Source organism: Hyperolius riggenbachi, chromosome 1 (assembly GCF_040937935.1).
Source record: "Hyperolius riggenbachi isolate aHypRig1 chromosome 1, aHypRig1.pri, whole genome shotgun sequence".
NCBI classification, from domain to species: Eukaryota; Metazoa; Chordata; class Amphibia; order Anura; family Hyperoliidae; genus Hyperolius; species Hyperolius riggenbachi.
Window position 1 is genome coordinate 84124478 of NC_090646.1, and position 23362 is coordinate 84147839.

The 23362-nt window shown below is 46.6% G+C and overlaps 1 protein-coding gene across 1 annotated transcript in view; it reads right to left on the minus strand.

The window, feature by feature from the left end:
* Window positions 1-1639: 1639 nt before the first annotated feature.
* CFAP99 (cilia and flagella associated protein 99) overlaps window positions 1640-23362 on the minus strand; it is a 116661-nt gene continuing 94938 nt past the window's right edge. Inside the window, exons 11-16 of the mRNA XM_068275916.1 lie at window positions 20500-20704; window positions 16035-16176; window positions 13848-13999; window positions 12258-12463; window positions 6802-6967; window positions 1640-1957 (exon numbers count right to left, since the gene is read on the minus strand). Coding sequence (XP_068132017.1) covers window positions 1796-1957; window positions 6802-6967; window positions 12258-12463; window positions 13848-13999; window positions 16035-16176; window positions 20500-20704 — 1033 coding nt within the window. The 3' untranslated portion in view covers window positions 1640-1795. The remainder of the gene's footprint in view (window positions 1958-6801; window positions 6968-12257; window positions 12464-13847; window positions 14000-16034; window positions 16177-20499; window positions 20705-23362) is intronic.

Here is a 23362-nt window from a genome sequence, read left to right on the forward strand (position 1 = left end):
TCATGAAGGGATGGACATGGTCAGAAACAGTGCTCAGGTAGCCCGTGGCATTTAAACGATGCCCAATTGGCACTAAGGGGCCTAAAGTGTGCCAAGAAAACATCCCCCACACCATTACACCACCACCACCAGCCTGCACAGTGGTAACAAGGCATGATGGATCCATGTTCTCATTCTATTTACACCAAATTCTGACTCTATAGAGACTCATCAGACCAAGCAAAAATTTTCCAGTCTTCAACTGTCCAATTTTGGTGAGCTTGTGCAAATTGTAGCCTCCTTTTCCTATTTGTAGTGGAGATGAGCGATACCCGGTGGGGTCTTCTGCTGTTGTAGCCCATCCGCCTCAAGGTTGTGCGTGTTGTGGCTTCACAAATGCTTTGCTGCATACCTCGGTTGTAACGAGTGGTTATTTCAGCCAACGTTGCTCTTGTATCAGCTTGAATCAGTCGGCCCATTCTCCTCTGACCTCTAGCATCAATAAGCCATTTTCGCCCACAGGACTGCCACATACTGGATGTTTTTCCCTTTTCACACCATTCTTTGTAAACCTTAGAAATGGTTGTGTGTGAAAATCCCAGTAACTGAGCAGATTGTAAAATACTCAGACCGGCCCATCTGGCACCAACAACCGTGCCACGCTCAAAATTACTTAAATCACCTTTATTTCCCGTTCTGACATTCAGTTTGGACGCCAATCGGCATGAAGTCCTGGGGGCGTGTTTTGCAGGCGATCGCACGCATCTCCGCTTGAATGAAGGAGCTCAGCTGGCCCACTGGGAGGCTCAGGAGCGATCGGCTCTCATAGGCTGATGTCTATGACAACCGATCACTGTGATTGACTGGAGGAGGGAGGGTGGACAAAAAGAATAAATAAAAAAAATAGACAAATATATTAAAAACAAAAGGACAAATAAAAACAAACAAACATTACAGCAGTGATCAGAGCACACCAATAGAAAGCTCTGTTGGTGGGCAGAAAAGAGGGGTGGGGAATCACTTGTGTGTTGTGTTGTACGGTACTGCAGTGAGCACTAAAAGATGCAGTGGCCTAATTTGTAAAAAATAGCCTGGTCACTAGGGGTGGGTTAGGCCTGTGGTCCTTAAGTGGTTAAGTCTGCCCGGCGAAAAGCACAATCTAAATGTTACTTGTCTTGTCTAGTGACAGTTAACCAACGGAAGAACTTAAATGAGTGGTGGGCACAGTGGTGGTTTACAAATCAGTTTTACTCCAGTAATAACGACCACTCTGTTGAGAATCCAGAGTGAGTAAATTGGGTTCCGGTATACGGCTATTATATAACTGAACTCTGGGTACCGGTGCAGAGAACAGCAGTCCCGATGCCTCAACCAGCAATTAGCCAGGCGGATCAACTCAATCGACTGCTGGCCTAGAGGCTCTAGGCCAGCAGTCGGCTGAGTTGATCCGCCTGGCTAATTGATGGTTGAGGCATCGGGACTGCTGTTCTCTGCACCGGTACCCTCTAGGCTAGAACTTTGTGCACCCCACTCACCCCGCCTGCCACATGACGTCACAACAGTGCAGCTCCATCAGCCCTCTGCCCCCCCCCCTTCCAGCAACAGAGCACATCGCTGAGCGTTTGTCCAGTCTTTGAATCATTGATTTAAACACAGCCCATTTGTATTTATTTTTTACAATTTTTTATTTTATTTTATTGTTTTACATAATAACGTATAATCCTTTTTTTCCCTGGTTTGCAGAATTCGCTTCTGCCAGTGATGGGTCATAAAACGGAGTGTCAGGGGTTGCTGGAGTCTCTTGAGGATAAGCGTGTTATGACTGAAGCAGACAGGCAGGTGGCGTCCTGCTCTTCGCAGCTTGATAAGCAGCTATCTGATCTGCGGTTTCTCTCCCTAAGATGCCGCGTTGGAAGAGCTGAGCCTGGCGCTCGCGGCTCTCTTCCAGCTCCTTCCAGTGCTTCTCTTCAAATGAGTTCTGCAGAAGACACAGAAGATACCGTGTGAGAGGAGGAGAGGAAAGCAACAATTTTGGGCACATGTAAATCTAAGGCCTCTTTCAGAAGGCGGGGTGAACTGTGCGCTTGCCGAGCATTTCAGTGGCCAGTCTGCTGCCCGCCAGTGCAATTCAGGTGCAATTTAAATGCAGCTGAATTGCAGCGGTTGTAACACCACACGTGTCAAGCGCTGACACGCATTTGTGATAGCCAGGGGGCAGAGCACCGCAACATGTCACGTCTGAGCACTGCTGGGGCCGCGCTCAGACGTGACTCTATGAGGGGGCGCCTGTCCAGTACCGGTACTGAGCGCTAACCAGCACCCAGCCGGTGCAGGTGTGAAAGAGGCCTTAAAGGAAACCTAAACCGAAATATATATATATATATAAATATATATATAAATATATATATATATATATATATATATATAAAAGTTTAACTTACCTAGGGCTTCTACCTGCCCCCTGCAGCCACCCGCAGTGACCCGCTCTTGGCTGCCGATTCGATGGGTCACTGCACATGCGAGGCCACATGAGTAATCCATCACACTGCGCATGCACAGTAGCGATCCTGTCTATCAGGAGGTGCATGGATTGGAGTTGTGGATAATCGTTTAGTGACGGGGAGGGCACAGGGCGGCTGCAGGGGGCTGGTAGAAGCCCCAGGTAAGTTAAAGTCTTTTTATTTTCCAGTTTAGGTTCACTTTAAAGCAGATCTCGAAGCAAATCTGAAGTGATTTTAAAATAAAAATAAAAACAGATACTCCTCTATGGAGAGGGAAGGCTCTGGGTCCTATAGAGCATGGGTCCCCAACCTGGGGGCCGCGGCCCCCTGGGGGTCCTTGGGCAGATTTCTGGGGGGCCGCGGCTTCTCCCTCTCACCCCGCGGCCGCCGCTCCTGTTACCTTATGAGCGGGCGTCCGCTTCCTTCCTTATATTCCTCCAGCCGCGGCTCTCCTCTTCACAGCATGTCGTATTACAGCAGCGCTTCCTGCGCGGCTGCTGTAAGGAGCCAAGGGAGCCGGGACAACGGTTCCCATGGTAACAGTGATGCGTATCGCTGCTACAGGAAGCCGCTGCTCCGCCTCCTTCCCTCCTTACAGCAGCCGCGCAGGAAGCGCTGCTGTAATACGACATGCTGTGAAGAGGAGAGCCGCGGCTGGTGGAATATAAGGAAGGAAGCGGCCGCCCGCTCATTAGGAAACAGGAGCTGCGGCTGCGGGGTGGAGAGGGCACCTCTGCTAGCTACACTGGGGCAGCTATACTGGGGTAACTACTGGCTACACTGGGCTAACTGTACTGGGCTAACTGTACTGGCTACACTGGGCTAACTGTACTGGCTACACTGGGCTAACTGTACTTGCTATACTGGGCTAACTGTACTTGCTATACTGGGCTAACTGTACTGGCTACACTGGGCTAACTGTACTGGCTACACTGGGCTAACTATACTGGCTACACTGGGCTAACTGTACTTGCTACACTGGGCTAACTGTACTTGCTACACTGGGCTAACTGTACTTGCTACACTGGGCTAACTGTACTTGCTACACTGGGCTAACTGTACTTGCTATACTGGGCTAACTGTACTGGCTACACTGAGCTAACTATACTGGCTACACTGGGCTAACTGTACTTGCTATACTGGGCTAACTGTACTTGCTACACTGGGCTAACTGTACTTGCTACACTGGGCTAACTGTACTTGCTACACTGGGCTAACTGTACTTGCTACACTGGGCTAACTGTACTTGCTACACTGGGCTAACTTGCTACACTGGGCTAACTTGCTACACTGGGCTAACTGTACTGGCTACACTGGGCTAACTGTACTGGCTACACTGGGCTAACTGTACTGGCTACACTGGGCTAACTGTACTTGCTACACTGGGCTAACTGTACTTGCTACACTGGGCTAACTGTACTTGCTACACTGGGCTAACTGTACTTGCTACACTGGGGTAACTATACTGGGGTAACTATACTTGCCATACTGGGCTAACTGTACTTGGTATACTGGGCTAACTGTACTAGCTATACTGGGCTAACTATACTAACTATGTTGGGGTAACTATACTACCTAACTAACTATACTGAGGCAACTATAGTCCTTATACAGGGGCAACTGTGTTAGCTACCTATACTTTATTATTATTATTATTATTATTATTTATTGTATTTATAAAGCGCCAACATATTACGCAGCGCTGAACAATAAATATATACAATGATACAAGGATGACATACATAGGGTTATACACATAGAACAAAGTTATACATACAAATTGTACAAAATACATGATCATGCAATATGGGCTAGTTAGGTAGGCCCAGTAATACAAGTACAGGCTGTCATAGGACAGGAGCACATGATCCTGTAGATTACACTAGGGAGTGGAGGACCCTGCCAGAGGCTTACAATCTAAAGGGAGGGGTGGAAACACTAGGGGGGGCTGTTAAATATTCCTTAGAGAGTTACTGTGTGGTAGGAGGTGGGTAGGCCATCATAAAGAGGTGGGTTTTGAGGGCTTGCTTGAATGTGTTGAAAGAGGGAGCAAGTCTGATGGGTGGTGGAAGGGCATTCCAGAGGGTGGGGGCAGCTCTTGAGAAGTCCTGCAGGCGGGCATGGGAGTGTGAAATGCGCGGGGTGGTGAGGCGAAGGTCGTTGGAGGAACGGAGGGGGCGACCTGGTGTATACTTGTGAACAAGCTCCGAGATGTAGGTAGGGCATGTTTTGTGCACAGATTTATACGCCAGGCATAGAATCTTGAAACTTATCCTGAGACGGATAGGGAGCCAGTGCAGGGATTCACAAAGGGGAGATGTGGATGCAGAGCGGTGCGAAGAATGGATGAGTCTTGCAGCCGCGTTCATCACTGATTGAAGGGGGGCAGTGCGTTTCAGGGGGAGGCCAGAAAGGAGTGAGTTACAGTAATCAAGGCGGGAGATGATGAGGGCATGGATGAGCAGTTTGGTCGTGTCCGGGGTTAAGAATGGGCGGATCTTGGAGATATTACGGAGGTGGAAATTGCAGGCTCTTGTGATGTTTTGGATGTGTGGGATGAAGGAGAGGTCAGAGTCCAAGGTGACACCCAGGCAGCGGGCCTGGGAGGTAGGGAGAATGGTTGTGTTGTCGATTGTGAGGTGGAAACCTGGGATGGGTGCAGCAGCATGGGGTGAAAAGATCAGGAGCTCAGTTTTGTCTAGGTTAAGCTTTAGGAACCTAGCTGACATCCAGGAGGAAATTGCTGAGAGACACGAGGAGACCTTGTTTATGGTGGTGGCTGAGAGATCGGGGGTATGGAGGTAAATCTGAGTGTCATCTGCATAAAGGTGGTAATTGAAGCCCAGGGAGGAGATAAGCTTGCCAATTGAGGAAGTGTATGTGGAGAAAAGAAGGGGGCCTAGAACAGAGCCCTGGGGGACCCCAACTGAAAGGGGGGCAGGAGTTGAGGAGGAGCCATTGAAGGAAGTGGTGAAGGAGCGATTGGATAGGTAGGAGGAGATCCAGGCCAAGGCAAGCCCATGGATGCCCATGGACTGTAGTGATTGGAGGAGGAGGGAGTGGTCAACAGTGTCAAATGCTGCAGAGAGGTCAAGGAGGAGCAGGATGGAATAACTGCCTTTGGCCTTGGCAAGGGTAAGGTCGTTGACCACCTTGGCGAGGGCTGTTTCAGTTGAGTGCGCAGGTCGGAATCCAGACTGTAGGGGGTCAAGTAGGGTATTGGTGTTGATGTATTGGGTAATGCGCTGGTGGACTAGGCGTTCGAGGAGTTTAGAAGCATAGGGAAGGAGGGAGATTGGGCGGTAATTTGAGGGTAGGGATGGGTCGAGTGAGGGTTTTTTCAGCAGGGGAAGCACAGTGGCCTTTTTGAATGCTTTGGGGAAGATGCCTGTGGAAAGGGAGAGATTGAACAAGGAGGTGAGGACTGGGGCCAGGTCAGGGAAGTGGGGGCGAAGAGTATTCGCGGGTACCGGATCACAGGGAGAGGATGTGGGGGGGGGGAAGCCACTAGCAGCAGGCTGACTTCATCAATGGTGGCAGGAGCAAAAGAGGCGAGGGGTGGATGAGACAAGGGAGCCGCTGGGAGGGAAGGCAAGGGGACAACCTGAGACGCATTGGTAAGGGAGGGATGGAGGAGGGAAATTTCATTGCGTATTGTTGCAATTTTAGTGGTGAAGTGGTTGGCAAGGTCATTGGTCATTTATACTGGGGGCAACTATACCTAGTTACCTACTTACCTATATACTACACTCAAAATCAGGGAAAAGAGGGGGGCTGCCACCGCCACTAACCCCCCCCCCCAGAGAAAAGTTTGGTTGGGATAGTGGGCCCCGGGCCTAAAAAGGTTGGGGACCCCTGCTATAGAGCCTTCCGGTTCCTCTCACGGTCCCCTCGTTTTAGTGCAGTCACCCCGTTAGAGGTATTCGATCCATTGCTCGAATACTGCTCTGTGAGGCACTCTGCGAGTGCCTCCGTACTGCGCATGCGTGAGTGCACTTCAGTGTGGCCACGTCAATGCAAAAAGAATTTGCTGCCTAAAATGGCAAAGGTTTTCTTGAGAAGAGATGTAGTACAGCTCGATCCTCATCGCATTTTTCTTTATAAATATCATTTCCTGCTTTTTTTTTTGTTAAAATAGGACCCTCGATGGTTAGAAATCACGATTTGCAACTAAACAGAGAGTGTGTCTTTCCACACAGGCCCATGTTTCAGAGCTAGATCTCAGCCTTGGCAGCAGCGCACAAACACTGGGAGCACATTATAACTATATTACCCATAATGCCTGGCGTTCCTCTCATGCAGACTCCTGACATTTATTTACCTTGGACGATTTGGCGATGTTGCGCTGGGGGTTTAGCTTCAAGGCCTCGGCCTGCCTCTTGCGTTCTGTCGTTTTTTCTTCCAGTTTTTTCTGCAGCTCCGCGACGCGGTCGTCCTTTGCCACGGCAGCTTTTTCAAACTGAGATTTCACTTTCTTCTCCTCCAACCTGTCAACAGGATGAATGAGATGAGCAGTGTTAGTGCACACCCTGATTATGAAGACAAGAAAGGGGATACACTGTCTCCTAATAATGCAAGGTTGCTTAGATGCATTTATGATGCGGACAGAGGATCGCATTTTTGGGCCGTCACCAGTGATTCATGGTTACACTTAGTGGCCGGCTTAGCCTGACTGCAGCTTTGCATTATAGAGGCAGCTGAAGTGGAAAATGATAACGGCTGCTGGTGAAAATGAACATTTCAGAGACAACAAGGATTCCAACACTTCTCTTTTATCTGCTTACAGATGTTTTGCTGTTACAGTGTTTTGTGTTCTTGTTTTACAGAATGAATCCCAGCGACCCAGATATTCAGGTACAGAGCCAGGGTAATACCGTTACATCCGAGCTCCTATATGATGATGGGCATTAAAGAGGTGCCGAAACAACATAAAGTGGAATGTAATGCAATATTTACGATACCCAATTTTGTATATCTGTATATTGTTGTATGTTGGCAGGGCCGCCTTCAGCTTATCAGAGACATGGCGGGCCCTATTAATTCTGGGGAGGGAGGGGCCCAGTTCATTCTGGGGCCCTGTGAACACAGAGCCACACTCACCGGGCCCCAGCAGCTGCAGGAATGGGAAAGGGATGAGCACTGGCTGCGTGTGTGCTTGTTTGGTGTTGGTAAGTAACTGTGAACTTTCAGTGATTCAGGCTATTTAGTTATGCAGCCTTTTGCCCCAGTGCACTCTGGGAGACCAGGTGATTCTGCTCACTTCGGAACAATACAAAACACACAAACATTCCACAGTCATGCACCTGCTAGCAGTAAAGGATTTCACCAGTTGTAATAAATGTAATGGCAGGTTCACATAGCGGTGCTTGTCCTTTAAACGCTGTGCATTCAAGTGAACGGGCAGTGCTTGTAAAATCATTTACGCGCGTTACGAAGCAATGCATCCAAAGAAACATAGTGCATAGACGTATGCTTCACTGCAACTGTAATAGTGCACATCCAGGGGCAAACTCAGGATTTTCATGGGGGGGGGGATTCCTGAAAGGGCTCCCTCAGCCACGTACAATACAGTATAATAATATGGTAGAACATCATGCTGGGTTCACATAATGCAATTTCCCGTCTGACTGAAAGGATCTGACTGCTGCTACATCCAAAGTCAACTGTAGCAGGGAAATAAAGGGGGCAGTGCTGTGAGCTGCAGGGTGCCTGCAGATATTCTGGTGTCTCAACATGTGCCTGTCTCCAGACAATGCACTGGCCCTGGTCTAAGGGGGGATTCTGGACAGCTGTAATACCCCCTGCGTTTGCCTATGACATCGTCCGGTAACCATACAGCATGCTGTACGTCATTCCGATGTGCTGCGCCACACCACTGCAATATACCGTAATTGTATTGTCTGTTGCACTGCGCACGGCGCATGCAGTATGAAAGTACCTGAAGACAGACACCAGTTCAACTGGAAAAAAAAGGTTTTTATCCAAAAAGCAATTGGACAACACGTTTCACGGATCATGGCTCGCTTCCTCAGATCAATACAAAATGCACTGATAGCAAAGGAGATAGAGTGTAGGCACGGGCCATGACCCATGAAGCAAGTTGTCATATTGCGGTTTGAATAAAAACTTTTTTTCCCAGTTGAACTTGTGTCTATCTCTTCTGGAGAGGTAAGCGATTATCTCTCTTTTTTTTAAATATTTTTTATTTTAAAACACTCAAATAGAACACACATTGGGCACCTCCATCCTACCCATTACCAGTAATAGCTCTTGGAGGTAATAGCTTTGCAGTTTTTCTGGAAAGTCTATCCTACTTCAGGAGAGCGACCATCCAGTATCCAGCAGGACCTGGAGTACAGAGCAGGGATGGTTAATTCCCTGCAGGCCTATATGGTGGCAGCAGGAACTGCAACCCACCTTTGGGAGTATATATCTATATCATTTCATCCTCCATATACCTGACGATACTGCAATATTGGGCTCCCGGTCTCTCCCTACCTCTCACCTAGGTATTCTTAGAGATGCCGCGAACATAGAATTTTCCGTTCACGAATGGCGAACGCGAACTTCTGAAAATGTTCGCGAACAGGCGAATCTGGTGAACCGCCATAGACTTCAATGGGCAGGTGAATTTTAAAACCTACAAAGACTGTTTCTGGCCACAAAAGTGGACTGTGGCAATGTGGAGGGGGATCCATGCCAAAAATCCCACCAAAAATTACGGGGTTGACGCAAAGTCGGGTTTTAATCCCTAAAAGGCAGAAATCACATTATGCACACAGCTCTGGGTGTCAGTGGGCTGTGGAGTGTCACACACAGAGAAATGCAATAGTACTATCAGAATACAGTGAAACAATAATGCACAGGAGTGGTTCTGTGTCTGCAACAGCAGTAGTGTGCACACCGCTCTGGGTGTCAGTGGGCTGTGGAGTGTCACATGCAAATAAAACACAGGACACCGATGTGCTAGCCTTGAAAGGCCTGTTTCTGGTGCTTTTACAGCTAGTGAGGAACAAGGACAAAGGACTAGCTAATGCTTTCCCTACCTATCTGCAGCAAGTCTGACCCTGCTCTCACTACAGTCAGCAGCCAGCAGAGAATGAATCCACCACAACTGCTTTTTGATAGGGGGGTGGTGGGTCCAGGAAAGGGTTCTATCTGATTGGCTGCCATGAGTCTGCTGACTGTGAGGTAGGGGGTCAAAGTTTAGCTAAATGATGATTTATAGGGGGCGAATCGAATACGCCATATGTTCGCCGCGAATGTGAACAGCCAATGTTCGCAGAATACTGCTCGCCTGCGAACATTTGGGCCATCTCTATTCTTAGTCCCTACAAGAATCACCAAAGAAACCCCTTATACCTGAAGACACAGCAGAGGAGCGTCAGTTGTAGAATGTGTGGATCCTGTACATTGTCTCCAGCAGGAGATCCGCCGCTCGGGTAAGCAGAGGCTGTCGCTGCAGCTGTGCCATGTAAATAAGTCACTTCTGCATCCTGAACTGTATTTATTAGTGCAGCTGTACTGTGTCTGCATGTAAATCAGCTGTCTCCACAATTAGCTAATTACACTGCCATCGCTAGATAAATCAGGTAATGGCGTGATTCATTTTCTTCTGTTGAATAATTTAAAATGAGGTGAGTTTTACCATCTTTTAGCATAAATGAAGTGCGTGGGGATGTAACACCTGGGGGTGCGGGTCACTGCTTATATTACTCTTCAAAATCAAAACCCCAACCAAAGCCAATAATTAGCAGGTGAAACACAATTATCTTTGTTTTAGCCGCAGCTGATTGGGTCAGTGTCCCTGCGCTCTCGCACGCACCTGCTCTTGTTTTAGTACAGCATCATATATTATATTGGTATATATTTTATTGCAAAATGCTATTTTTAACTCAAAGACAGATACAGCTGTTCCATGGGGATCCTAGCAGGGAATAACCCAGGAAATGTTTGCTGATTAGTCCAGGTGTTTCCTCTATGTCCAGTGGTGTAGCTAAGAAGCTGTGGGGCCCAGTGCAAGTTTAGCATTAGGGCCCCCCAAGCATGCTATAAATAACAATTGATACAACACACCAAAACAAATCAAGGCCAACCACAGTGTGAGAGGTGCAAGAAGGGGATGGGAAACGGTCACTACTATTCAAATCAATTACAGCACAGGACCAATAAAGAGATAAAACTGTGTTTGAGGGGTGGGCTCCTCGGGGCACCTCTAGCCCAAGGGCCACAATGCGGTCGCTACCTCTGCACCCCCTATTGCTACGCCACTGTCTATGTCTATGCCCAGCATCTCGAGTGCCTCATGTATTAAGCTGGTCATATACTACTCGATCTTTCCCAACGATATACGGCAGATTCCATCACTGTGATCTGCCAGAAATCGGTAACGCAAACATTGCCTGATCAATTGATTTCTGTCCAAAAACGATTGATTCAGCCAATCTGACAGGATGGAAAATTTTGCACGATCGGCAGTGGGTTGGGAGCACGTTGCTAGCGGCGGTGTATTCAGAGAGGACTGACACAGAGTAATGGCAGTGCTATCACCTGTACCGCAGGCGGGTGTCCTCCCAGGTCTGGCGGTTTAACTTCATGCCATGGGTCTCTTCCTCCATGTGCCTGCATTTCTTCCTTTTCATGTGATACAAGCCAAAGTTCAAACGCTAGAGGTCTTACAACATACACGCAGGAGCTCTAGTGTTTGAACTTTAGCTTGTGTCACCTGACACGGAAGAGAAGAGGGACACATCTGCGGCTTGAAGTTAAATCACCAGACCCAGGGGGACACCTGCCAGCCTAACAGGTGAGAGTGCTCCTGTCGGCCGGTGGAGCACAGATAGGGGGAACCCTTGAGGCGCGGTGGCTCCAGAGTTTGAATCAATTTCATGCTGAAATAGATTCAAAAGCTGTGTGCAGTGTGTGGGCAGCCAATAGATCCCTCTGCCTGATGGTCAATCTGGTGGCCATCTATAGGTGTATGGCCACCTTTAGTTATCAGCCTAAGTGAGGGACTACAATCTTTGGTGTGTAGTATTTGGGGAATGCAGGGGTACAAGGGCATTGGTTGGCGTGGCATCAAGACACTACAATGCTAGTTGTGTCTCGTCAGTGATATCACTAGGGTCGGCCCCAGTGCTGTAGAAGGGATTAGCAATCATCGGGCATCAGTGGGACCTTCACCATTACTGCAGTGCAGGCACTTTTATTGACCCGAGGATGCGGGCAGAGACCCGTGAAATGCGTTAAAATTTGTGCTTGAATAAATCTTACCTAATAAAATTCCTCCCTTTTATTTGGGTTTTCCATCTGGGGAGATAAGATACCTCGTTCTTTTATTCATTATTTTTCATACAACGGATACCCTATATGTGTTTACCCTTGGGCGGCTCTATCTCCTAGTACTGCCTATTACTGGAGGTGTTCCTCCAACCAGTGTGGTGTCATCCACAGCCAGTAAGGACCGCAGGAGTTTGACCACCCATTTCCAGGAAGACCTGGAATACTGAGCAGGGATGATAATTTCCCCTGTAAGCGAAATACGGTGGTTGCAGGGCCTGCAACCCACCTTTGTGAGTAGAACTGCTCTTGTAAATTTGAACAACACCAATATCTTACAATTCTGCACCATTTGGCTCCTGGTCTCTCATGTCTTATAGGCAACCATGGTTACCCAACGGTAACTGTTCCTACTTCTAGAAAGCACACTTATTTGGCATCAGACTATCCTCATCAGTGATGGATAACCGAGACTGTAGTAAGCAGCAGGATACTAACTTGAGTAGGGCAGCTTTGCCCATAGCCGCTCGGTGTAGTGATATCTGCTCCAGCGTGTCCAGGAGAAGCTGTTGCTTGTTCTGCTTTTCCTCCAGAATTTGGTCCCTCTTCTCCTCCTCAGCCTTCCTCTGAGCCTCTTTCAGAAGAGCCAGCCTCTCATTCAGTTCCACGATGGACATCTCACAGGTCAGCCCATGCCCGGCAGTCTGAACAAGAAGAAGACTTAGAACAATGCTACTTACTACATCAACACAAGCATCAATGTCACACATGTACACCGGTTTTCTCCTACACACCAAAAACACATGCAGATAAGCTAATCGGTCCGCCCAAAAAATTGGCCACACACTATTACAGGGACATTGGGTTATTACTATGATAGGGATTGTGACTAGCAAATCAGATCAATCCAAATCACCTGCTCTAACCAATCGTTTGCTTACCCCTCAGTTCTGCTACACATAAGCAGCCCTACTACATGATAATGTGTGTGATTATAGTACACGTGATAAAAACTTCAAATCTTATTAACCCTTAAAGGACTTACGAGCCCAAAACAGGAAAAAACTGTCTTTACCTGTATGAATTTGTAACGCACGGAGGGCGCCCGGAGGGCGCCCTCTGTGCAGCTCCGCCGGGTCCCCGCTGCTTTTGCTCCCCCCGGCCGGACCCCGACCCCATAGCCCGGGTCGGGTGCTCCTTCCTCCTCAAATATGGCCGCCGGAGGAGGCCGCGGCTGCGCAGTCCGCACCGATGCGAGTGCGGCTGCGCAGCTCTAGGGCCTCCCTCCCCGATCCACGCTATGTAGCGCTATGTAGCGTGGATCGGGGAGGGAGGCCCTAAAGCTGCGCAGCCGCACTCGCATCGGTGCGGACTGCGCAGCCGCGGCCTCCTCCGGCGGCCATATTTGAGGAGGAAGGAGCGCCCAACCCGGGCTGTGGGGTCGGGGTCCGGCCGGGGGGAGCAAAAGCAGCGGGGACCTGGCGGAGCTGCACGGTGGGTACGGATGGCGTCCTTCGTGCGTTACAAATTCATACAGGTAAAGACTTTTTTTACTGTTTTGGGCTCGTAAGTCCTTTAAGCAGCCAATTTATTTAGAGGCTTGCAAGTGCTCCAGGCCAATTTATTTTAGCACAATTTTTTTATTTCTTATTGTTACATTTCCCTGCTTCTAATTAGTACTGCTGTAATGTGTATTTATGGCCACGTGTCACTAGGGGGCAGTGTGAGACGATAACAGAGGGCTCTGCTTTCAGTTTCTATATCATCTGCTAGTAGAGAGAGATCAAAGCATTTTAAGAATTTACAGCACAAAGAGTTCAGCGGACTGTGGTCAAAAGCAGTGCACTTATCTCAAACCAGATAACTCTATTGAAGCTGCTAATGGGTTAATCAAATTCTATTGAAAACCTGATGTCCTCTCAGTCAAGGTTTGGCAGTTTTGTTGCTGGAACATTGATCTGGAAATGTCTTTCAATACCTAATTTAGTAGCTGGGAATGTGGGCGGCAAACAGATAAGAACTATACATGATTGATTTGGTTTTATTAGGTCACACTGTATCGAGCAGCAGCTGGAGATGTGCAGTTACCTGAGTTAAGTCCACAAACTTATGGCGGATGATGGGGACTGATTCCATGGCTCGTATCTCGCGGATCAGCTCAAACTTCCTCCTCAGTTCCTCTTCAGCCTCCTCCAGAGCTTGGCGTAACAGTTCCCGGCTCTCCTCGGTCACTTCTTGCACTGCAAATAAGATGTGAAAAGTCTATAATATATGCAGGAATCGTACTGTTACATGGAAATGATCTGGCTTCCTGTGAGCTGTGCTCCATGCTCCTCCTGAGTTAAGGTAGCCACACATTTTCAGATTGCCCTCCGATGTGGATAACTCCTGCTCTAATCTGATCACAGAGGGAACTATTCCTTTCACACACTGCACATAGATGTCTAATAGATTTCAGCATGAACTCTATTGAAAATCTATTAAGGTTGCGTTAAGGTTGCCAAACATCAGTAGACTTAGCCAAACAACCATCAGATTCGATAATTATTATCGAATCCAACGAAAATCGGTTCCGCCAAGAGCATGCCCGATCGACGATTTGACCAATTTTGGGACAAAATTGGTCACATGTACTGATCGTACATTCTAGACACTATCTGGCCAACATGCCCCCAAATGTACATGTACCCCCCGGTGCTTAATACTTTACCTGTCTGCCTCTGTCTTGTTCCTCATACGGGCCCCAGGTGGTGCGTGTGTGAAGACACACAGACGAGGCGGCCACACAAGGCCAATTCTCAAAATATTTCATGCCGATTAATTTTTGTGTTGGTCGATCGGCTGCCAAAATCGCTTAATGTATGACCAACTTTACATTGCTTGATACAGTGCAATGCTATGGGCTGTAGATCTACCGCCACTCCTGACCTGCTCCTGATCAACAGATTTTCCATTTGGCCAGATCGTTAGTTTACAATTGATCGGACATGTTGGGATCTCTAGCAGATTTAATCAGAGCGATCCTGGAAAATCTATAAAATGTATGGCTACATGTAAATATTTTCCCTGGCTGCAAACTTCTGACAAGGATTTCCTTTGTACCTTTGTTTCCTTCCATGTGAGTTTAAAGAACAACTGAAGTAAGAGGTATATGGAGGCTGCCATATTTATTTCCTTTTAAACAATACCAGTTACCTGGCAGCCCTGATCTGATGGTCTATTTGGCTGCAGTAGTGTCTGAATAACACCAGGAACAAGCATGCAACCAGTCTTGTCAGATCTGACAAAAATGTCAGAAACACCTTGTTCAGGGTCTATGGCTAAAAATATTAGAGACAGATGATCAGCAGGGCTGCCAGGCAACTGGTAATAAATAGGAAATAAATATGGCAACCTTCATATACCTTTCACTTCTGTTGTCCTTTAAGTTTTTGTTTCACTTTTTGCCCCTCCCCCAACTCTTTCTCCTCTTCCTGGGGTAGAGCTTTTAGTAATACCCTGTTCTTTCTGCCTTAAGGCACGTACACACGTGCAACTTTTCCAACCAACTTGTTGTCTAACTTGTCATTTGAACGATAAATTGGACGCGTGTACGCGTAGTCGCCTGACTGATAGCAGCTGTTTTGTATACGAGCGAAACCACACCAAAAGTTATACAGGCCGGCGATTGCGATTTTGAAAACATTTATTTGCGCTAGTGGAAAACAGCAATTGTGGTGTTGTTGTGATCTGCAAATCGGCCGTGATCCGCTTTTTGAAGCGGATCGCAGCCCAGGGCAAAAGGGCCCTTAAGGTTACGTTTCCACTATAACTAGGGGAATCCACATAGAAAAAAACGCTTGAGGATTGGCATGAGTACGCAAACTTTTTTCTTTATGCAAATTCGCATGTGTAAACAGGGTTTTTACTATCAGTTTTCCCATCGCCATTCATTACTATTGACTTCGCGTAATCGTTAACCACACAAAAAATTGTTACAGAAGCGGCCATTTTTTTTTCCGCCTGCAGGAGAAAGCAAATCTTGCCTATAATGAAAAACAGTCCCATTGAAATACATTGCAGATAATGCATGCAAATTCAACATAGTGGAAACGGGCTCTAAGAACAAGTAATACTGTATAAAAAAAAGTAGTCAGGCTCGTCCCACTGAAGAAATCTCCCGGGGAGACAGTAAGAGCACTATATGAAGTGTGTTGTGTATGGAAATATTCCATTGCACATCGTACACAGAGAAATTACATTTGGGAGGAACTGGTTTAGTTGTGTCTATCATACCTATTTTTTGTTTGTATTTCTGGAGTTTGAGGCGTGCCTGTTTGGCGTTCTTGTGCCCCTCGGACACCTGCTCCACCAAGTCTCTCATTTCCTTCTCTTCCTGCAGGCGTTTCTGGGCGTACTGCCGCATCAGCTTCTCTGTCTACCGTACAAAGATAATTGTGTCAATTTCCTGTATGCGCTGCAGGCAGACATTCTGTAAATTGATCAAAATTATTCTGGCAACTTTAACAGCATCTACAGACATAATGGAACAAGAAAGGCAATAAATATTGTTAACACAATGTCTGTACTTACTGAATACAAAACACTTGACTTCCAGACACTGGGGCCTCCTGCCTGTGACACTCTGTATCCCTTTGTGAATAGAGGGAGCAGTGGCAGTATTCATGGTTGCTATGGGCTCAGTTGTAGCCCTGGTGGGCCCCTTATTTCTGCACTATTAGCAAAGCTGTGTAGTAAAGCAGCTCCACTAGTTCCAACTCAACCTAGCACTGTGCATCCAAGTGTACATTGTGGAAGTGACATCAGAGATCACATGGGGACCTCAGTTCTGGTTGCTTTGCTATGCAGCTCTGCGCATGGAAAGGCCAATCTGTCACTCTGTATAACATGGCGATGTCTTGCATGTCCTCCGTAACATAGCCTTACGGTCACTCAGCCTCTGTAGCATGGTTCTGTGGCCATGTGGTCACACAGTCTCTGTAACATAGCCCTGCTGGTCACTCGGCCTCTGTAACATGGTTCTGTTGCCATGGCCAGGTGGTCACACAGTCTCTGTAACATAGCCCTGCTGGTCACTCAGCCTCTGTAGCATGGTTCTGTTGCCATGGCCAGGTGGTCACACAGTCTCTGTAACATAGCCCTGCTGGTCACTAAGCCTGTGTAGCATGGTTCTGTGGCCACACAGTCTCTGACATAGCCTTGTGGTAACAAAGCCTCTGTAGCATGATTCTGTGGCCATAACCATGTGTTCACATAGTCTCTGTGACATAGCCCTGTGGTCAATAGGCCTCTGTAGCAGGATTCTGTATTTATGGCCATGTGGTCACACAGTCTCTATAACATAGCACTGTGGTCACTAAGCCTTAGTAGCATGATTCTGTGGCCATAAGCATGTAGTCACACAGTCTCTCCGACATAGCCCTGTGGTCTCTTGGCCAGTATAGCATGATTCTCTGACCATGTGGTCACTCAATCTCTGTAACATAGCTCAGTGGTCACTTGGCCAGTGTAGCAGGATTCTGTGGCCATGTGGTCACACAATCTCTGTAACATAGCTCTGTGGCCACTCTACCTCGGCAGTCACTAGGCCTTTTCAGTACAGCAATTTTCCCGCTGCTTCGTGCATCAGGCCCCTTGGCCCTGATTAAATTTTCTACTAAGTTTTCTCACAGGTGATGTTCTCACACCTTATCCATAAAGCATTTTTTAAACTCCCAGCAAGCAAGAAAAAGCTCAAAATAATTTTGTTATTGCTTCCTTACCTGCTTTTTAGTACGTTTTTATTTACCATGTACTGAAAAGGCATTTTGTAAAAAGCATGTAAAATTATCTCCTGAGGAATACTCAGGGAAAAAAGGAAATTGAATAGAGGATCCTTTTCTGTTTATTTTATGACTTATGGTGCCCATATATGGTACAATTTTTTTAAATTTTTTTCAATTAGATAATTTTGTTCGATTATTTCGTTACATGGAATATAATGATTTTTCCAACATGTCAAATCGGATTTTTATTGAAAAAAACAGGATAATCGTTCATTTTTCTTGATCGAAAAAAAAAAGGATTATTTTCAACTTTCATTCTATTCAATCGAATAAATGGGAAAATCAAACATTTTTATTGTACTGTGTATGGGTTCCATTAGTTCTAATTACTGTTAAGGCAAAAAAAAAAAAAGTAAACTGAGATAATTTAAAGGGGAACTGAAGAAAGAGGTATACGGAGACTGCCATATTTATTTCCTTTTAAGCAATACCAGTTGCCTGGCAGCCCTGCTGGTCTATTTCTCTGCAGTAGTATCTGAATAACACCAGAAACAAGCATGCAGCTAGTCTTGTCAGATCTGACTTTAAAGTCTGAAACACCTGATCTGCTGCATGCTTGTTCAGGGGCTATGGCTAATAGTATTAGAGGCAGAGGGTCAGCAGGGCTGCCAGGCAACTGGTATTGCTTAAAAGGAAATAAACATGGCAGCCTCCATATACATCTCTCTTCAGTTCCCCTTTAAGTGTGAATCAACCCCTTAGGGCCAGTTTCCACTCGCCGGCATGCATCTTGCAGGATCACTTGAAGTGATGCGAGCATGTGTCCAGATCACTTAGCTATGCATGCATGACTAAGGATTCGGGTGTGTGCTGCCTATGTAGAGGGAAGGCTCTGGATCCAGCCTTTTCAGTACTCTTTCTGTTTCCTTGGTCCGCCGCTGTATCCCCGTAAATGTATGCAACTTCTGACTCCTTGGAAGGCTTCAAAAGCTTCAGATTCCGAGTGCTTCGGATGACGAGCGGCTTCATATGCAGAAGTGCTCCAGTGGGTGCCGTACACACCCACTCTTCAGAACAACCTGAGGGTGCGAGTACTTCTGAAGCCTTCACAAGGTCTCCTGAAGGTGTATTCTACTAGTCCGTCAAATAACGTTCACCAGGGAACACCGATGGAACGGGGGCGTGGAGAGAGGACTGGGAAGGCTCTATTGGATCCATAGGTGAGCATCAACCTTTTTTTCTGGTTCACTTCAGTATTGCTTTAAAAGAAAATAGATGTCCCTTTCACTTCAGGTGTGCTTCAGGCCGGTTTTACACCTATATTTTGCGTCACGGTGGGATGCGATGCTACCGCATCCCACCGCAACACAAACAATGACAAACATAGGACCCTGCAGCAGAGTGTGCCAACAGGGTCACATGCATAGCGCCGCCCCCTGCTCAGTTACTTACACCCTGCTAGGCAGAAAGTACGTCACTGGGATTCCCGTCGGTCCTCACATACACAACGCAACTCGCTCCGGAATTTACACTAAGTGCATCGCCCATAGTCTTACATTACCCCAAGCACCATGCATTAAGTGCGGTGCTTGCAGTAACACGCTGTTGCCTTTGCGTCGGTTTGGATACTTCTGGCGCACCGCAATGGACCGTAATAAGTGTGAAAGTCTCCATAAAACTACACGTGGAAAGAATCCATATGCTCTGAAACCCCCTTGAACGTACTCACTGGTGCAGGATTTGGGCAGGCCAAACCATCAAGTACAGTGAAGAAAGGATCCGTACACTTCAGCTGAGTTTGTATCCAGCTCAGAATGTTCCCTTAGTCATAGTTTTGAAACTATGACTAAGGGCACATTCTGAGCCCGATGCGCATCAGTTTGATCTTGTGGATATCTTTGTCTATTTGTGCATTTTTTTGCAATAAACTATACCAGCTTTTTTACGAACTCATCTGAAGCGTGCAGATCCTTTCTTCAAAGTCTCCATAGACTTCCATTGCTTTTGCGGCCTTTTGCAGTAAAATAGTGTAACACAACGCAGGTTTACCCTGCTAGTGTAAAGGGGGCCTGAATGTGATAAGTAGCTTCACCGACCACTAGGAACACTAATGAGCTCAGATAACTTTACTACCACTATATCAGTGATGGCTAACCTTGGCACTCTAGCTGTGACAAAACTACAAATCCCATCATGCCTCTGCCTCCCCGAGTTATGTTTAGAGCTGTCAGAGTATTGCAATGCCTCATGGGACTTGTAGTTCCACCACAACCGGAGTGCCAAGGTTAGTCATCACTGCCCTAAATCTTTGATCTCAGCTGCATGTATCTAAGAACATTTTTTTTTACATACAGGCTTGCTCAAACATAAGATGCATGGAAATTTGTAGCTAGATAATAATATGAGGCATTGACCCGCATTTAAATAGTGAAAACTTGAAATACTTGCAGATAAGGGATCTATGACAATAAATGGAGCTTCTGAGGGCATTTAGGATATCTGTTATTTGCAGTGAGAAGTGAAGTTTTCTTTTCAGGAGACGTCCTCCTTTATGTTACCTGTGGATGACTCTCTGTGAATTATCAGCGGGAATGTTGCTCTATATTAACCTTGACGTTACGCTTTTTGTGCTCTATGTTTTTATTGTCGCGCTATAACTCTAATGAATTGAATAACGGCAAATGAGGTCCCTGGCTGTGGTTTATGATCGTAGTGTGACTATTGCCATTCTCTTATTTATTGTTGTCACGCTTGGAATGGGGTTGTTTGTCTTAGGAAGTAGAATGGGGCCGGGAAGGATTGATGCCACGTGGGTAGAAAGGCAGCACAATGCAGATAATTGAATCCCGTCTGCCTTCCAGCTACTGTATACATTAAATGTGATTAATAAGACGGCCGTGCGGCGGTGGCAACATGCTTTACATCTTCCTTAATTCATAAGCGGCTTCAGAGATTTGCCTGTTGCCGCACGTCACCTCCTCTTTCTTCATGACGGCCTTCTTCTTGTTCTCCTGGATGAGGTTCTGCCTGGCCAAGACGGCTTCCTCCCGACTCAGCTTTCCTTCCAGACGCCGGCACTCGATGTCAGCCAGCTGATTCTCCAAGTCCTTCTCTCGCATCTGCCGCTGCCAGTCCAGGAACTCGCTGGGGTCCCGGGCGCCGTCCACCAGCTTCTCCACCCTAGAAGACATGTGACTTGCTAAGGAGAGCTTCCACCTCATTCTACAGTACATTGTTTTCATATGATTTGACTTGCTAAAGAGCGCTTCCACCTCATTCTACAGTACATTGTTTTCATATGATTTGACTTGCTAAAGAGCGCTTCCACCTCATTCTACAGTACATTGTTTTCATATGATTTGACTTGCTAAAGAGCGCTTCCACCTCATTCTACAGTACATTGTTTTCATATGATTCGACTTGCTAAAGAGCGCTTCCACCTCATTCTACAGTACATTGTTTTCATATGATTTGACTTGCTAAAGAGCGCTTCCACCTTATTCTACATCTTATCCAGACATGCCAAGACCAGGGCCCGGGGCAAGCAGGTGTGTACGCAGTATTAGGTAGTTCCCCCTCCCCAGTTTAGATTGTCAGACGTGACCCCAGTATTAGGTAGGACCTCCCCGTTATAGGTGGCCAGATGTACCCCAGTATTAGGTAGAGCCCCCCATATAGGTAGCCAGATGCACCCCCAGTATTAAGTAAACAAAATCGGGAAGGTCCGCACACTCAAGTGATCCAAAATCAAGGTTTATTCAACCAACGTGGCACAAGTCCACTCCATATACCGACGACTCGTTTCGGGGCCCCGTGGGGTCCCCTTTGTCAAGGTAAAACAGTACTGTACTGTTTTACCTTGACAACGGGAACCCCACGGGGCCCCGAAATGAGTCGTCGGTATATAGAGTGGACTTGTGTCACGTTGGTTGAATAAACCTTGATTTTGGATCACTTGAGTGTGCGGACCTTCCCGATTTTGTTTACAGTTTCCAATGGTCCAGCACCTCTATTGTGGTGTGCGATTCTCCCTTTGATTTTTTGGACCCAGTATTAAGTAGCCTCCCGCTCTCAGGTTAGATAGCCATATGTATTTCCAGTATTAGGCAGCACAACTCCCAGTTTAGATAGTCAAAGAGGTGAAGTGAGTAGCTTCTGCAGCACTTCTTCAGCTCTCTGCTCCTGACTCTGCAATACCCGGGGCAAGGGGGCGGGGGTCACTTCAGGAGGCACAGGTGCTCCCTCAGGACTCCGAGCCCAGAGGCTAGTGCCTCCCAAGCATTTGCCTTGGCCCGGCCCTGGCCAAGACTACCATTCATAATAGGTAAATGCCCTGGTTTAGCCTTTAGTTTTTACAAAATAAGCAACTAACCCAAGTATGTAGGTCACAGCACACCTCTCAGTCTATAGCTGGCTGACAAAGTAAAAATCATTTTGTTCCCATCTTCCTTCTGTGTCGGTTTAAATTCCATATGCAATTTTAATCACCTTAATATATATGCCTTTCTCTGCCAGATGGCGACACAAATCAAGTCTGACAGTTCTGCTGGCATTTGTGGGTTTGTAAAAAAAATTAATATGTAGTAAATGATGATTTTGCAGCCTGATGATTAACTGTATGTTAAATGATTTGTAGGATGACATAAATACTGTACCTTAAACCAGATGTGTAAGTAAGTTATACATTCTCTGTGTACTCCCAAGGGCCGGTACTTAGGCTGGTGTACCAGGCATCTGAGCAGCCATTTTGTGTGTCAAACAAATGATACTTTATTAACTGCAGTACAAACTAACAATTTGTTGTAGTGGAAAGCTACAAAGTTTGCTATGCATTCTAGAGATCATATATCATGCATTATAGATATCATACAGTATATGCCTGACTGCGTGCGTGAAAAAGGGGTGCGTAGTTTGGTTGATAAAAATATCGTTAATATCCATTTAGTTAATAAAAATATTGTTAACATCAATTGATATTCTTCATTTTTAAAGTGTAGATGATGTATATGATCGTAATAATATTGCCAAATGAAAATTGAGAATCACGATAATAAAACAGTAGAAAATCTTACTGGTATTACAATACCCTACTCTCACACAGAACCCTACACTACTGATGCCTAACCCTTGCCCCCCACCGTGGTGCTAACTGTAAGACCTCCCCTAGTGGTGCTTAACCCTAAAACCCCCTGGGTAGTGCCTAACCCTAAGACTTCCCACTCGGAGGTGCCTAACCCTAATCTCCCCCCCCCCCCGGTGGTGCCTATCCATATGACACCCCCTGCACAAACACTCTTCCTGTGCATAACCCTGACTGTTACCCCCTGCACAAACACCCTTAGGCCTTGTTCACGTTGCGTTCAATTCGCGTGTCCGTCCGCGTTGGGCTGTTTTTGAGGCGTCTTTTTTTTTTATTCCCGGCGCTTGGGTGGGCGATTCTTTTTTGTGCTTAGCGGTTTTCTAAGCCTTTTTTCTGAGCGATTTTTTAATTCACTCCCTGACGCAGGTCAGGAAGTGGACTCTTAGACCTGGAAAAAAATAAATACAATTTATTCTTAAAAACGCGAACGCAATCGATGCACAAAGCGATTTTGTGAGCGTTTTGTGTTGCTCCTATACTTTCCATTGAGGTGGAATTGCCTCAAAAATGGTCCACACGCCGCTTTACTGAATGGACAGCGCACGACCCGCGCTGATACAAACCTTCTCATAGACATTCATAGACATTCCACGCTTGTGGAAAAAAAGCCTAAAACACCTGCAGTGTGAACAAGTCCTAACAAACATAAATTTTGTACATACAACAAACGATAGTATATTTGAACATACAAACGAAAT